General features: G+C 50.7%; 1 protein-coding gene across 6 annotated transcripts in view; it reads right to left on the reverse strand.

Moving 5' to 3' along the window:
- The window catches only part of SYCE2 (synaptonemal complex central element protein 2), a 14,850-nt gene extending 797 nt beyond the window's left edge, over positions 1-14,053 (reverse strand). The window contains exons 1-4 of one of the 6 annotated variants that reach the window (XM_049639945.1): positions 13,968-14,053; positions 13,218-13,333; positions 2,269-2,443; positions 631-819 (exon numbers count right to left, since the gene is read on the reverse strand). In XM_049639945.1, coding sequence (XP_049495902.1) covers positions 631-819; positions 2,269-2,443; positions 13,218-13,333; positions 13,968-13,982 — 495 coding nt within the window. In that variant the 5' untranslated portion in view covers positions 13,983-14,053. Of the gene's footprint in view, positions 1-630; positions 820-2,268; positions 2,480-13,217; positions 13,352-13,723; positions 13,913-13,967 lie in introns of those variants that run through there. The other 5 variants (XM_049639943.1, XM_049639941.1, XM_049639944.1 and 2 more) reach the window with 5 other exon arrangements.
- Between the last annotated feature and the right edge of the window lie 1,251 nt (positions 14,054-15,304).

Here is a 15,304-nt window from a genome sequence, read left to right on the forward strand (position 1 = left end):
CCCCCCCCCCCCCCCCCCCCCCCCCCCCCCCCCCCCCCGCCTGCCACAGCAAGAGTTCACCGTGTGCCCTCTGATCCTCCCATCCTGGGGGTAAGTGCCTTATGCTGGAGGTTGGAGCAGAATGAAAGCGAAAGAGAGAATAATAAAGAGTCTGCGTGTCTGACCCCACAGTGTTGGGCCATGTTTAATCGTAAGCACCCAAGAAGTCATTTCGGTCACAGGAAAAACGTGGGGCCGTGTGGTGGGGATCCCCCCCCTCAAGTGGTCTGGCCTGTGTCTTGAGTCTTGGGCTCTGCTGTAATAACCCTGGTTAGGTGCTGACCAGGGCGGAGGGCTGTAGACAGAGAGGCCTTTGTCCTTTCTGTCACCACACAGCTGACCACACAGTGGTGGGAAATAACAGCGGTCCAGCTTCTCAGCTCAGACACACCACCGCAGAGGGGAACCTGGGGCCACCAGTGAGACGGCAAGAGCATCTGAAGGAGTTTTGCAGTGACAGTGGCCCCTGTGGGGTTTAGGGCTGGGCACGGTGCTGACAGACTTGGTTTGTGTTGACATTTGCTTTCGTCTTAGCCTCCACAACTCTCCTTCCTCAGGAGGTGGCCCCATGCAGGAGTTTATATCTCGTACCTCAGGCTGGATGCACAGATCTTTGTACACGGTCTCCACGGTGTGGCACACTTGTTTGAGCTCCGTCTCCAAATGGCTGATCTTTGCCATTTTCTGGGTGAACTCTTGGAGCTTTTCCTGAATGATCTTGTTGTGGTGATTGTAAATCTGATACATCCTCTCTTCTAGCTTCTCTGTCAGGTCTGAAACCTTTTAAAGAATAAGGCATATTTTTAGAAAATCAAGGAAGGGACATCACAAGACATTTGTTTTAAATGGCTAAGATTTCTGCAATATATCTTATAAAAATGGTAAAAAAATTCCAGTGACTGGAGGTGAAATTGCCTGTATTTTGAATTTTTTTTAATATTTATTTTGAGAGAGAGAAAAAGCACAGCAGGGGAGAGGCAGAGAGAGAGAGAGAGAGAGAGAGAGGAAGGGAGAGAGAGAATCCCAAGCAGGCTCCGTGCTGTTGAGCCTGATGCAGGGTTCGATTCCACAAACAGTGAGATCATGACCTGAGCCAAAATCAAGAGTCAGATGCTCAACTGACTGAGTCACCCAGATATATGTATGTATATATATATTGAACAGACTCAAACAAGTTAGTGAGAAAATATGTAACAGGGGTGCCTGAGTGGCTCAATCAGTTAAGCGTCCGACTTCCACTCAGGTCATGATCTCACAGTTTGTGGGTTCGAGCCCCACATCGGGCTCTGTGCTGACGGCTCAGAGCCTGGAGCCTGCTTCGGATTCTGTGTCTCCCTCTCACTCTCTGCGCCCCGCCCCCGCCATGCTCTGTCTCTGTCTCTCAAAAAGAAAATGTGACAAAGTAGCCTCTGGGTAGTGGGATCATAGAAATTTTTTTTAATGTTTATTTTTATTTTTGAGCGAGAGGGAGAGAGAATGCATGCAGGAGGGGCGGAGAGAGAGGGAGACAGAATTCACTCTGCGCTGACAGCAGAGTGCAATGCAGGACTCAAACCCACGAACAGTGAGATCATGACCTGAGCCAAAGTCAGACACTTATAACCAACTGAGCCACCCAGGTGCCCCAGAATTTTAGCTAATCTGTACACCCCATGTGGGGTTGAACTTAAAACCTCAAGATCAAGAGTTGCAGGCTATAGGGGCGCCTGGGTGGCTCATCAGTTGAGCGTCTGACTTCAGCTCAGGTCATGATCTCACAGCTTTTGGGTTCGAGCTCCACGTCAGGCTCTGTGCTGATGGCTCAGAGCCTGGAGCCTGCTTTGGATTCTATGTCTCCCTCTCTCTCTCTGCCCCTCCCCTGCTCACACTCTGTCTCTCTCTCTCTCAAAAAAAAGAAACAAACATTAAAAAAAAAAAAAGTTGCAGACTATACTGACTGAGCCAGTCAGACACCCCACAAACCATTCAACTTTTGGAGGACAAATGGGTGTGACAATGAAGGCTCTGTCTCAGTCCCTACTCCCCTGGCCATTAGCACTGGCATGAAATAAGAGGGCCGGCTGGGCTGTGGGTGCAAGAGGGACCTTCATTCCTCATCCTGGCCCTGTCATGTGGTACTATATGCAGTTCGCTTAGCAGCAGCAGCTCGTTCCCTCCCCTTTCACCCTTTACATAGGACTCCCTCTCCCTGCAGACCGGGGCTTTGCAGTGTGTGGGAGAATCTGTCACCTTGATCTTGAGGCTGTCCCTGAAGTTGGTCATGAGTGCATGGTCCTTCTGCCTGCTCTCGTTGATGTTTTCAATCAGGTCCTGGGCCCTCTTCTTCAGGATGTCGATGCTCGAGTCCAGAGAGGAAAAGTAGGGTCCTGACTTCCCTTCTAGCATCATCAGCTGGCGGTTGGCACTGGAGGTGGCGATAGAGGGGCTAGAAACCTGACTTCTGAAAGTACAGGAAACTGAGGTCAACACCAAGCTCTCCTGAGAGTGCTGCTGATCTGAATTAGCTCTGTGGTGGGAGGGGAACCAGTGTTGTGTGTCTCCTGTGGGCGACACTTGTTTATTTCATTCACACACTGCCCTGAGAGGCAGGGGCAGTATCCTCATTTTATAATTGAGGAAACAGACCCAGAGGTGCAAACAAAATCCACCTAAGGTTCCAGAACAGGGGGATTTGCCTGAGTCCAAAACCCACAGTCATTTCATTACACCACTTGCTGCTTTGAAATAAGCATCAGTTAAACTATTTATAGTATATAAACAACTATAGATCCGGGCAGAGACTGTAAAAATCTAGAAGGATTCTGCATATATTGGGTGCCTGGGTGGCTTATTCAGTTGAGTGTCTGACTCTTGATTTCGGCTCAGGTCATGATCTCATGGTTCGAGAGATCAAGCCCCATGTTGGGCTCTGCACCGATACCACGAAGCTTGCTTTGAGATTCTCTCTCTCCCTGCCCCTCCCCTGCTCTTGTGTGTGTTCTCTCTCTCAAAATAAACATTTAAAAAATTTTTTTAAAAGGAGTCTGCATATAGATTGCTTTCTCAAGACCTGCAAGAGTTTTTTTTTTTTTTTAATTTTGTAACGTTTATTTATTTTTGAGAGACAGAGTAGGAGTGGGGAAGGGGTAGAAAGAGAAGGAGACACAGAATCCGAAGCAGGCTCCAGGCTCTGAGCTGTCAGCACAGAGCCCAACATGGGGCTCAAACTCATGAGCGGTGAGATCATGACCCAAGCTAAAGTTGGATGCTTAACCGACTGAGCCACCCAGGTGCCCCAAATCTCTCTCTTCTTTAAACAGGATTAGGGGGACTTGCATCATTGTTTCTGGGCCCCATTTCTTTTTGTCCTTCACCTCTGGTTTATCTGATCTGTAAGCACCTTCCATCTGTCAGGCACTGTGCTAAGCTCAACGCCTGTGCTGCATCCTCTTGACCATGCTTTGGGGTTGGTCCACTCATCATCTTTACCTACCTCACAGCTGAGGACACAGGCTCAGCGTGGTTATGTCACTTTCTCTGCCAGTGTGTGGCAGAGCTGGGTATGGCACCCAGGTGGCCTGACTCACAGCCCACGTCCTGCTGCCCCTGGGGTCCTCAGTTTCTTCACCCTCTGAGGTCCTCCCAGGTCTTAATGGCTGAGACTCAGAGGTGCCAAGAGAGCAGTTCCTAAACACACCAGGTGACGAGCAACCATAAGGTCAGCCAAGACCACAAGCCAGGCACCGATTCCTTAGAAAATTACATCTTGAGTTTTGGATGCTTCCCCCATAAAACTATTTTTTCTTGGTGGTTTCCTGACTGGCTAAGCTCTTCATTTGGCTCAGGATACAAGCACAGTAAAATCCCTAAGCACAAGAGCCTGGGTGTCCAGAGCTCTCATCTGCATGAAAGTTCCCAGGCCCAAGACTTCAGTTGTGTCCTGGCCCTTGAGTATTCCTTTTGCCAGATCATTTCTTGCCTCATTGGCTTGTGCTGACTCTCTGACTTGACCTATGAGGCCTAGCCCAGGCCAATGCTCCTTTGAGAACGTGTCCAGGACCCTGTGCCTGTCTCTATCACTGCATGTGCTTGTCACAACTCACATCCCTTCCCCCCCTCACCCCCCCGCCAGAGGGCTGTGTCCTATTTATCTCTGAATTCCCAGCACTCACCACATAGTAAATCTTCCATTGTTTGTCGAATGAATTAAGGACACCTTCCATCTGATCTATTCTTTCCTCCTCTGGCTTTGTACAAAACATACAAGTTCACCAGCCTCCAAGGCAGGACACGCGTGCATTTATCAAGATGGGAAAGTGTGTCCCTGAGGCAGATGATCTATAGCGAAGACTTATGCCAACTAGAAAACAACAGAGCAACTAAAGGCTTCCTGAGCATTCTCATAAAAAGTCATTTTACTGTAGGACAAAGGTTTACCAAAGGAGTTTATGACCCCCTTAGCTTGCGATTACTCCTTTCCTTCAGGGAAGTGAGGCAAAAGAAGATTAATTCAGACCTTGGACACTGTCACTTTTTTCTTATTTTTTAAGATTTTTAGAAAATTTATTATTTTTGGGGGGGGGAGAGGAAAGGACTCAAGTGAGTGAGGGGCAGAGAGAGAGAGAGAATCCCACGAGGGGCAGAGAGAGAGAGAAGCAGGGCTCGAGCGCACAAACCATGAGATCATGACCTGTGTCAAAGTCAGATGCTTAACTGACTGACTTAAGGTGCCCCTTAAGATTTTATTCTTAAGTAATCTCTACACCCAACATGGGGCTCAAACTCACAACCCTGAGACTGTGAGGCACCCCCACACTGGTATTTTAACATTCAGACTTTTGTAACATTTGGATGCATGTGAAAAACACAAAATGGATGGCTCCTAAAAAGACAGGCATGCTTTGCATGATGGTAATGAAGTTGGGGACACAGGTTCAAGAAAACCTGGCGTTTGATTTCCCTGAGACCTCAAGCACTGACTGCCCTCCTGTTCAGCCTAAACCAGGGGCTCTATTACTTCAGTCTCCAGCTGGGGGCCTCAGTTGCTCTTCCCTTCAACCCTGTGTCACACCCACACCAAAACTCCACCCTGACTCTCGTAACCAAGTGCTGTATTTTTTCTCAAACTCAGGAACTTGAATGACATTGGACGAAATCATGATCCCGTGAACAGGGTTACTGCAGAGTCTTGCTCTCGAGCCTCTGGGAGTCCTTAGGACTGGGAATCCTGCCTGTGCTCTGGTCTCCTCCTTCTCATTCCTCTCAAGTCATTCCAAACTTTCATAATTCTCCTGTCCCTGATCCCACACTTGCTTCCCCTCAGGCTGAGCAGACACAGAAACAGTGCAGGCCAATAACTCCCTCCACTGCACCCCCCATAAATGCATCCACAACTACCCTTCCTCTTTCCAAACTCCCAGCTTGGCAGTCAGTGAAGGGTTCCATGCCTCTGCCAGGCTCCTGATCCCAATCCCCTTTGCACCTTGCCCTCTTCTTGTACCTTTGATCTCTCTTCTGGGCTGGCCCTTTCCAAGGCATGGCATCTCCAGTTTTACGTATTAAAACAACACACATACCCATACCCCTCCCCTCAGACACCAGCTATCCCTCGGCCAGCCACCTTCCTCTTTCCTCCCCTTCACAGCCACGTAGCTCTTCTAGAAAGAGCTGCTGACACTTTCTGAGCACATGTCTCACCTCTCACTCTCTTCTCAGCCCACTTGTTCCTGCCCCAGTTCTCAAATGAAGAGTCTCCTGCCAAGGTCCCCAGTGGCACCTGGAAGATACCTCAGACCATAAGTCCCTTGACCTTCTGACTCCACCCTTCCCTGCCATTCCCATCACGTGGCATCCCCAGGCTCTGTTGCTGGCCCTGCTCTCTTCCCTTTACACCATCGTTCACATCCTTGCTCTGAAGCCAGAACCCTCAAACCTCCTCCCTGTTGGCCTTTCCTGCTAACCCACCACCTCACAATGCACAACCTGTCATTCCCCAAAGGCACCCTTGTAGCTGGAATGCCCTGGCAGTCCTTTTCCCTACCTACATCCTGCCTCTTCTAGAAACTCTCTTCTGGCTGAGTTACGTGCACACAGCACCTACCGTGTCACCGACTGCACCTTAGCCTCTCCCCCATAGTCTCTGGGGGGACTGGGCTATGTGTCACTCACCTACATTTCATGATAGCAGTAGTAAAGGGGCATGGAATAAATGAATGGCCAGCAAGGGCTTTCATTACCATCCATCTTCAAGCTACCACAACCTTCAAGCTTATTCTTGGTCCATGTCTGTCTCCTGAGCTCCCAACAACATATCTGACTACCTCCAGACCTTCTCTACTTAGCTGTCCCAGAAGCATCCGAAACTCCTTCGAATTTGCACGCTGGTATCAACATCCTCCTATGACACCAAAAGCCACCTAGTTCCCATGCCAGAAACTCAGCAGTGAGTCTAGAGTCCAGCTTCTCTCTGATCCTCCACATCCTGTGAGAAAGCCCTCCTTTCTAACTCCTTAATCTCTCCCAAATCTATCATTTCGTCTCCATCATGTGCAATTCACCTATCATGTCTCACCCGGTCCCTAGGGACCTTCTGAACTGCAATTTGATGTCCTACTCCTGCCTGACAGCTTATGAGAGTTCTCACCTGCCACAGGATCAAGTACATTCCCTAGCACGGCACACAGGGCCTTCCAGGGAGGGCCCTAGCTGCCACCTTCCCTTTCTACCCTCCACTCTGAGCAATTTGGAACCTTCAACAACTTCACCAAACCCATCAGCTTTTGCCTGAAATGACTTTCCCTTCATACAGCTTCACCATTCGGAGTTCTGCTACTGCACCCACAGCACCTCCACTTACTGATCACAACACTCCCGTGGTTTATACACATTCAATCCTTCCAGCACACTGTGCACGGTCAGGATGGGGGCTGCATTCTGCACATCCCCAAGGCGGCACAGGTATTCAATGAATGCTTAAAGGAAGGAACTTCTTCCAGAGCCAGGTGTAACATTCCTGCTCACAAACTTCCTTGTACCCATAGTTGCCTTGTCCCGACAGTGTAAGGATCCTGAAATTAAAATCAACGATAAAAACAGGTGCTTCTTTTTATGTAATTGCTCACAAGCTGCTGGAGCTGCTGACAGTTCAAGTCGCTCCTTTCTCAGGCTCGAGGGATGGGGCTGGAGCGGGCTTCATGGCAGCTATGCAAATGGTGAAAAATCACTTGAATTCATCTCATTCAAATTTCGTGGTGGGACAAAGGCCTGCATCAGATGTCTGCAGAGAGCTTCCTGATTTTTTCCAACCTCTCCTTTGGGGATTTCCTTCTTTCCATTTCATTTTTCTTAATACTCAGCAGCTGCATATTAATCGGGATGCTAATGAATCATAGGCTTCCCTGGGCCTGCGTTCACCAATTAACTTTAATAAACAAAATGCACAGTGTCCTCTTCTTTGGCTTCCCCCATTCCCAGGCCTGCTTCTGCTGCCCAACTCTGGATGGATGCCAGAGAATGGAAGTAGGCCCAACAAAGCAGGCTGGGTGTGCATGGCCCGCAGAGGGGTCGAGTGGGGGAGACTCGGGGTGGGGGCTGTGAACACTTTACCACGCTCATCTTTTACGATCTGTCCTCCTAAGGAGTCCCAAATTCGGTTGTGAGGATTAGGACACAGTTCCCGAGTAGGGCCCGCGCTGGCAGGGGGCCCGGGAACGGTGAGGAAATGGGTCTAAGTAAAGAGACCATCTGTTCGCTCCAGGTAAAGCTGTGATTGGCAGGCGTCTGAGCCAGAGCCGCCCGCTGGCGGGGCCCTCCCTCCGTGGCCTCTAACAGATATACAAGTAAACAATCCGCCAGCCACTTCTGACCACCGCAGGCGGCAGGCCCAGGAGGGGAGGCAAGCTAATCAAACATTCAAGGAGGAACACAACAGAATCTCCTCTGCTTGGGCAAAATGAGGTTTTGCTGAAGTACAGCCAGGAAGGGGGAAGGTTTGACTCAAAGCTACTGAACCCATTCTTCACATTCTGCTTTTCTCTCCCAAAATGTGTTCACATTTTAATCATGTCACTGAGTGTCTGCTGCTGATCTATTAATTGGCCCTTGCACCGGTTCTAATCCATCTGTTTTTTCGGCCCAAAGCTCCTGTGGAACTTATGAAGTCTTTGATATGCTATTGTCTGTGTCTGTCACTTAAATCCAGGTCTAAACATGCTATTTGCAGGAAGATGTTATCAAGCAAATGACTTCAGTCATTTCCTTCTTTTTTTCTGGTCCTGAATTGATAATACACATCTAGAAACCACCCCACCTTGTAGCCTGCTTTACAACTGAGGAATCTGGGAGGTGGGGAGAAGCTGGCTTTATACCCAGAGTCCTCAGAGTCCTGTCCTGAGCCTGGCCTTGTCTCACTCCTTCCCCAGGTGAGCTCACTCACCCTGCCCCTGTCTCTGAAACAGTGACACCCACAGTCCACCTGAAGTCCCTTGTCCCACCCTGAGTTCCAGGTCAGCAAGTCCGGCTGTATTCTGGATGCGTTCGCATGCATGTCCCCAGTCACCTCAAGCTCAATAAGGGTAAAATGGAACCCGTGTTCTTGCCTCTGCCACCGAAACCACTACCTGCTGGAAACCAGTCTAAAGCAGTGTGCTAGTAAACACTTAGCAAGTGGCTCTCTGTGGGGGAGAAAAAAAGGTCTGATCGGTAATGCTTGCCAATTTCCATGGTGCAGACTCCCACTATAGCCAATCGCAAGCTACCAACAAAAAGTCACTAAGTGCTATGTTGGGAAGAGATGTGTAGAACCAGCTCTTTCGAGCTGGGAGGTGCTGGCTCCAGCACACCACAGCTGGAGGGTCCCTGGTGCCAATCACAATGCCTGACACAGGGGCATTTTCACTGTTTCGTAGCACACTAGCCGGGAGGCATCCTTGGTTCTTCCCCTTCCTCATGCCTCACTCAATGATCCTGCCACCCTCTCAAGAGTTCCTCACCATCTGCCCTGCTAGATGCTACCTCCAGGGGAGGTCTCCCCGTGTCCACTCACGTCCCCTCCCACCCATTCTCCACAACGCAGCCAGTGTCTTTGGAATACAGGAACCAGAACATGGCACGTCTCTGCCACAGCAATTCCCCTCCTAGGTATCTATCCCAGAGACATGAAAAAATATATGTCCACACTAAAATTTGTACATGGATCTTCACAGCAGCATTACTCACAAGGACCAAAAAGCAGAAACAACTCAAATGTCCACCAACCAATGAATGGATAAATAAAATGTGGTGGATCCCACAATATAGAATATTATTCAGCCGCATAGAGAAATGAAGTTCTGATACATGGATAAACCCTGAACACCGGGCTCAGTGATAGAAACCAGTCACAAAGGACCACATAAGTGTAGGATTCCATTTATATGAAATGTCCAGCAGAAGCAAATTCATGGAAACAGAAAGTAGTGGTTACCAGGGGGCTGGGGAAGATGCAGAGACTAGGGGATGATGGTTAAGGGGTGCAAGGTTTCTTTTTGGGGCGAAGAAAAGGTTATAGCTGACTGTGGTGATGGTTGCACAGCTCTGTGAATATACTAAAAACAACTGAATTGTACATTGTAAGTTCGTGAATTGTAAAGCACGTGAATTATATCTCAATAAAGTTATTACCAAAAAAGTCCTCAGAGTAAGTCCATAGCTGACACAACGCCTTGTGACCTGGCGTCTGCCAAGCTCTCCGGCGTTCCTGTTGCACTCCCACCCACACCCACACCCACACCCACACCCAGCCACACTGACCTGCCCTCAGCTCCCTGAACCGCACAGGGGCTTTGCATGAACTCTTCTAAACCCCTCCTCCCGACCCCCATGGCCACCCAACATCCACTCTCCCTTACCTTTGGATTCAGCGCTGCTTCTTCAAGGGCGCGGTCTCTGGCTCCCTATTCAGGGCTGGCTGCCCCCGGGGGAAATGTTTTCCCAGCGCCCCAATCTCTTCTTTGTCAGTGCTTGTTCAGCATCTGCCTCTCGGTCAGATGGAAGCACCGGGAGGGTATGAACACATCTGCCCGGTGGACTCAGGGGATCCCTGCTGCCAATCACAACGCCTGATATGCTGGGCTTATCACTGTTTTGTGAACACACCAAGCTTACTCCTACCTCAGAGACTTCATCCTCGGCCTGGCATACATGGGCCCCCGAGGCCTCGCGGCTGTTTCTTCTCCCGAGACCTCCTTAGAGAACTTCCCCGACTACTCCAAACTCCCTATCGCTCTAGTTGGTCCTTACCCTATTTTGCTTCTTCACAGCACTTGCCACCAATTGAAATCACATTATTACTAATTTGTCTTTTAGAAAATCAGCTCAGCAATAGACCTAGAATAGCCAATACGATACTGAAGTAGAAGAACAAAGGCGGAGGACTGATGCTACTTGACCTCAACTTACTATAAAGCTGCAGTGATCCAGATAGTGTGCTATTGGTGAACAAACAGACGATAGATCAACAGAACAGAGTAGAGAGCCCAGAAATAGACCCACACATATACAGTCAACTGATCTTTGACAAAGGAGCAAAGAAAATTCAACGGAGAAAGGAGTCTTTACAACAAATGGTGTTGAAATAACTGGAGAGCGGTAGGGGGGAAAAAAAAAACTAGACACAGATCTCACACTTTCACAAAAACTAGATCACAGACCTGAATGTCAAACACAAGACTATAAAACTTCCGGAAGATATCAAAGGCAAGAATCTAGAGGACCTTCTTAGATATAACATCAACAGAAAAAAATTGGTAAGTTGGACTTCATTAAAATGAAAAACTTCTGCTCTGCAAAAGACACAGTGAACAAACTGAATGAAAGGACAGGCCACAAACTGGGAGAAAATCGTTGTGAAATACATGCCTGAGAAAGGACTGGTCTAAAATATACAACGAACTCTTCGAAACAGTAAGGGAACAGGGGCACCTGGGTGGCTCAGTCGGTTGAGTGTCCGACTCTTGATTTTGGTTCAGGTCATGATCTCACGATCATGAGATCGAGCCCCACGCTGGGCTCACGCGGAGCGTGTAGCCTGCTTGTGATTCCCTCTCTCCCTCTGCGTCTCCCCTGCTTGCACTTTCTCTCTCTCTCTCTCAAAAAAACAAAAAAACAACCAATAAGGAAATAAACAACCAGATTAAAGAATGAGCAAAAGATCTGGACAGCTCACCAGAAAAGACATATGGATGACAAACATGCAAATGAGAAGCTGTTTGACTTCGTATCTCCTCAGGAAACTCTAAGTCAACACAACAAGGAGATACTACTTCACACTTATTAAAATGGTGAAAAATCCAAAATACCGACAACACCAAATGCTAGCGAGGATGCCAAGCCACAGGAACACTCTCTCATTCATGACGGGGCTATAAGCTGGCACAGCCCCTTTGGAAGGAGTTTGGAAGTTTCTGACAAAACTAAATATACTCTTTTTTTTTTTATTTTTTTTTAACGTTTATTTATTTTTGAGACAGAGAGAGACAGAGCATGAACGGGGGAGGGTCAGAGAGAGGGAGACAGAATCCGAAGCAGGCTCCAGGCTCTGAGCTGTCAGCACAGAGCCCGACGCGGGGCTTGAAGTCATGAACCGTGAGATCATGGCCTGAGCTGAAGTCAGACGCTTAACCGACTGAGCCACCCAGGCGCCCCATGGCAAAACTAAATATACTCTTATCGTCTGATCTAGCACTTGTGCTCCTCGGTATTTTCCCAAAGGAAGTGAAAACTCAGGTCCACTCAAAAACCTGCACATGAATGTTTACAGCAGCTTTGTTCAGAATTGCCCAAACGTGGAAGCAACCGAGACGTCCTTCAGCAGGTGAACGGATGCGCAAACTGCGGTCCATCCAGACCATGGAGTGTTATTCAGCACCGGGAAGAAATGGGCTATCGAGCCACGAGAAGACACAGAGGAACTTTAAGTGCATACTGCTCAGTGAAAGAAAGCTCCAGGACGGCAGAAATTCCGATTTGTTCACTGCTGCATGCTCGGCATCAGCGTCCGGCCAAAGACGACCCTCAATAAAGAAACTTACGTAGTGAATAAAGAAATGTGCGAGAGAAAAGCTGTCTGGGTCATCCCTGATATGCCGCTCTTTCTTTGGCTCCAGCAGCTAGTCCCTTGGCTGTTTCTGTCTGTCCCACCTTCTTTTTTTTTTAAATTTTTTTTAATGTTTATTTATTTTTGAGACAGAGAGAGATAGAGCATGAACAGGGGAGGGTCAGAGAGAGAGGGAGACACAGAATCTGAAACAGGCTCCAGGGTCTGAGCTGTCAGCACAGAGCCCGACACGGGGCTCAAACTCACGGACAGTGAGATCATGACCTGAGCCGAAGTCGGATGCTCAACTGACCGAGCCACCCAGGCGCCCCACTCCCCCCACCTTCTTAAATATACCCAGAATCCGACTTCTCATCATCTCAGCAGATCACCCCAGGCCACGTTGGAATCACCTGGCACCTGGATGATTCCAACTCCCTCCTCACTGGTCTCCCAGATTCCACTCCTGCCCTCGCCGATCTATTCTCTACATACGGCAGCCAGAGGGAGACTTTTAATGCCTTCGCCCAGAGAACTCCAAACCTGTACAAAGGTCCGGGTAGTAAACCTTTTCAGCTTTGGGGGCCCTGTGGTCTCAGCCGCAAAAACTCGACTGGGCAGAAGCAGCCACAGACGAGCGTGCCTATGTGCCAATAAAGCTTTATTAACAACAGTCCTTGCCCGGCTTGTCGTCTCCTCGTGTCCCCCGATTTCAAACCTTTTCACGGGCAACGAACACCCGAAGTCCCATTAACCTGTCTGTCTCTCTTACCAGCTTCCTCTTGGGCTCCTCCCGCACAGTTCTGCCTACCCTCAGGGTGCACTCGTCACCTCCTCCACGAAGACTTCCGCGATTCTCTGATCTGAACCGGCACTCTCTCCCTATCCCCTCCCGCTCCCGCCGCCCCCCCCCCCCCCCAGTCTGTCTCCTCCACTCGAGTGTCAGCTCCCGGCTGTGTCCCAGCGCTTTGCACCATGCCGGGCACGTAGCAGGTGCGCGACCTCTCCGCGGGGCAAAGGCACCCAAAGCAGACACCGGCAGGGGCTCGCGGAAGAACCGGGGTGGGTGGGGGAACTAGAAGGGTGTGGACCCCGTCGGGCCGGGGTGGGGTGGGGGCTTCCTCACCTGGCTGGCCCCCGACCGGCTTCCTCTTCGCGGCTCTCCTCGTCCTGCTGCCGCTCCTTGCTGTCCCCCAGCGGCTGTGGCTCCGGGTCCTTGCACTCTACGTGGGGCAGGTCCACCTGTGAGCACAGCCAGCGCTTGAGAGGCCAGAGGAGGGAAGGCGAGAAGGGGTCAGATCCCCCCCCCTCCCCTTTCCCGTCCCTTCGACCCCGGGGGCGCAAGGCCGGGGACCCCCCCCCCCCCAGGAGAGACGCGCGGGGCTGGGACGGGCACCACGAGGTCGGGGACGTGCGCTGGGACGGCCCTGCGCCCGGAGCGCCGGAGGACGGAGGCGGGGAGACCGGGGCGGGCTGGGGTGAGGGCAGGGGCTCCGGGAGGGGCGCTGGGGGCCCCGGGCTCCTAACTGGGGGTGTGTGTGCTGGCTCGAGTCCTTCGAGGAAGGAGAAGAGGCAGGGGAAAAAGTAGAAAAGAAAAGGGTGCGGCGCCTGGGTGTCTGAGACTTTCTCTACCCTGCTCCTGCCACGCGCCATGCGTGGAAGTCTGTCCTTCCGGCCCGTGTCAGTCACACGGCCCCCCCGTCCGTCAGTCAGGGCCCGGTCAGTCAGTCAAGAAATCGGGGCCCGGCCGGGCGAGGCGTGGCCTCGACGGTAGGAGGCAAGCGGCCGGGTTCTGGTCCGCCAGGGAAGCCCGAGATCTCGGCCGTTCCCAGTCTGTCCGCCCGCCGCCCACGCGAAGGCAACAAACGCCGCGTACTCCCTGCCGCTCCATCCTGTCTTTTCCCGCCTTCTCCTTCACTCTCTCTGCGCACGCGCCGGCCCCGCCCCCCCGGCTCGCGCGCCCCCCGGGCACGTGCTGCATCACGCGCGCCTGGTTCCGCCTCTTTCTGGGAACTTGCGCGCGCAGCGGGGCGGAGTCGGCCGTTAATCCGCGGTTGGGCCGTCCCAGGGGCTGCGCGCGCAGCGGGCGCCGCCTGGAGGGAGGAGGGGGCGGTCTCTGGGCGTGCGTGTGCCCAGAAGGGAGGATCCTGGGCGCTCTGTGGGTGGGGGGCATCGAGCTGTCTCGGCGTTAGCGCTTAGGTTTCTCTTCACCCGCGCTGTCCCGTGAAATCTTTGCAAGAAAAAGGCCTCACGGTTGCTGTTCTTTGATTGTGACCTATTGCCTTAAGTGAAAAAGCTTATGCAGTGCCACCTTGAGTCAGAGTTACTTGTGCACTCTAAAACCGTCAGCTTCTTAAATGCTTGGTAGGGTCTGGCCTTTACAGACTCGGACCCATATCTCTTACGAACAATGGTAGTAATAACAGTAATATTGGACACTTGAGGCGCCAAAGATGGGGAGAAAATATTTGCAAAACATGTATCCATAACTCACAGCCAGCATCCACAAAGAATTCTTACAACTGGATAATAAGACACCCCCCCCCCCTTAAAAATGGGCAAAAGATTTGAATAGGCGTTTGCAGTGCAAAGGTCCTGAGGGGAGCAAACTCAAGCGTGCTTGAGCACCTAGGCCTAGTGGGGAGGGAGAAACAGGGGTTGTGGGTGAGGGATCAATGTTGGGCAGGTTTGGGCTGGGAGCCGAAGCAAGGGGTTAGGATTTTGCTCCAGTTCACTGGTAAGGTGGACCTGCTCTCTGAAACACCTGGCATAGTGTCCAGGTAGGAGAGGCAGCAGGGATCCTGCGCAGGGCTCTGTCTCCTGCCACACAAGGACGGGCACACATCTTGACACCTACATTCTGGAGAACGTGGCTTGAATCTGGGCTCTCTTACCAGCAAGAGGGGCTGGAGGGGGCGGCATAAAACTGCCACTCAATCTCAAAATCCATCTTTGCCTGTAACTGAGGCAATAAAATCTAAAACGTCAGACTACTGTAAGGGATTCAGAGAAAAACCTATGGAACACAATAGTTTAATACAAAGCAGCTAACACTAGTATCTTGTGGCAAAGCCACAATGTAAGCAAAATGTAGCTTCCTGCAGCACCAGATTTGAAGACTTGAGGATTATCTGAGAAAAATCTCAAAGATTTACTGTTAAGCATGCACACACAAACACGTACACACTGACCGGGAACAAAAGCAACACGCAA

Source organism: Panthera uncia, chromosome A2 (genome assembly GCF_023721935.1).
Source record: "Panthera uncia isolate 11264 chromosome A2, Puncia_PCG_1.0, whole genome shotgun sequence".
NCBI classification, from domain to species: Eukaryota; Metazoa; Chordata; class Mammalia; order Carnivora; family Felidae; genus Panthera; species Panthera uncia.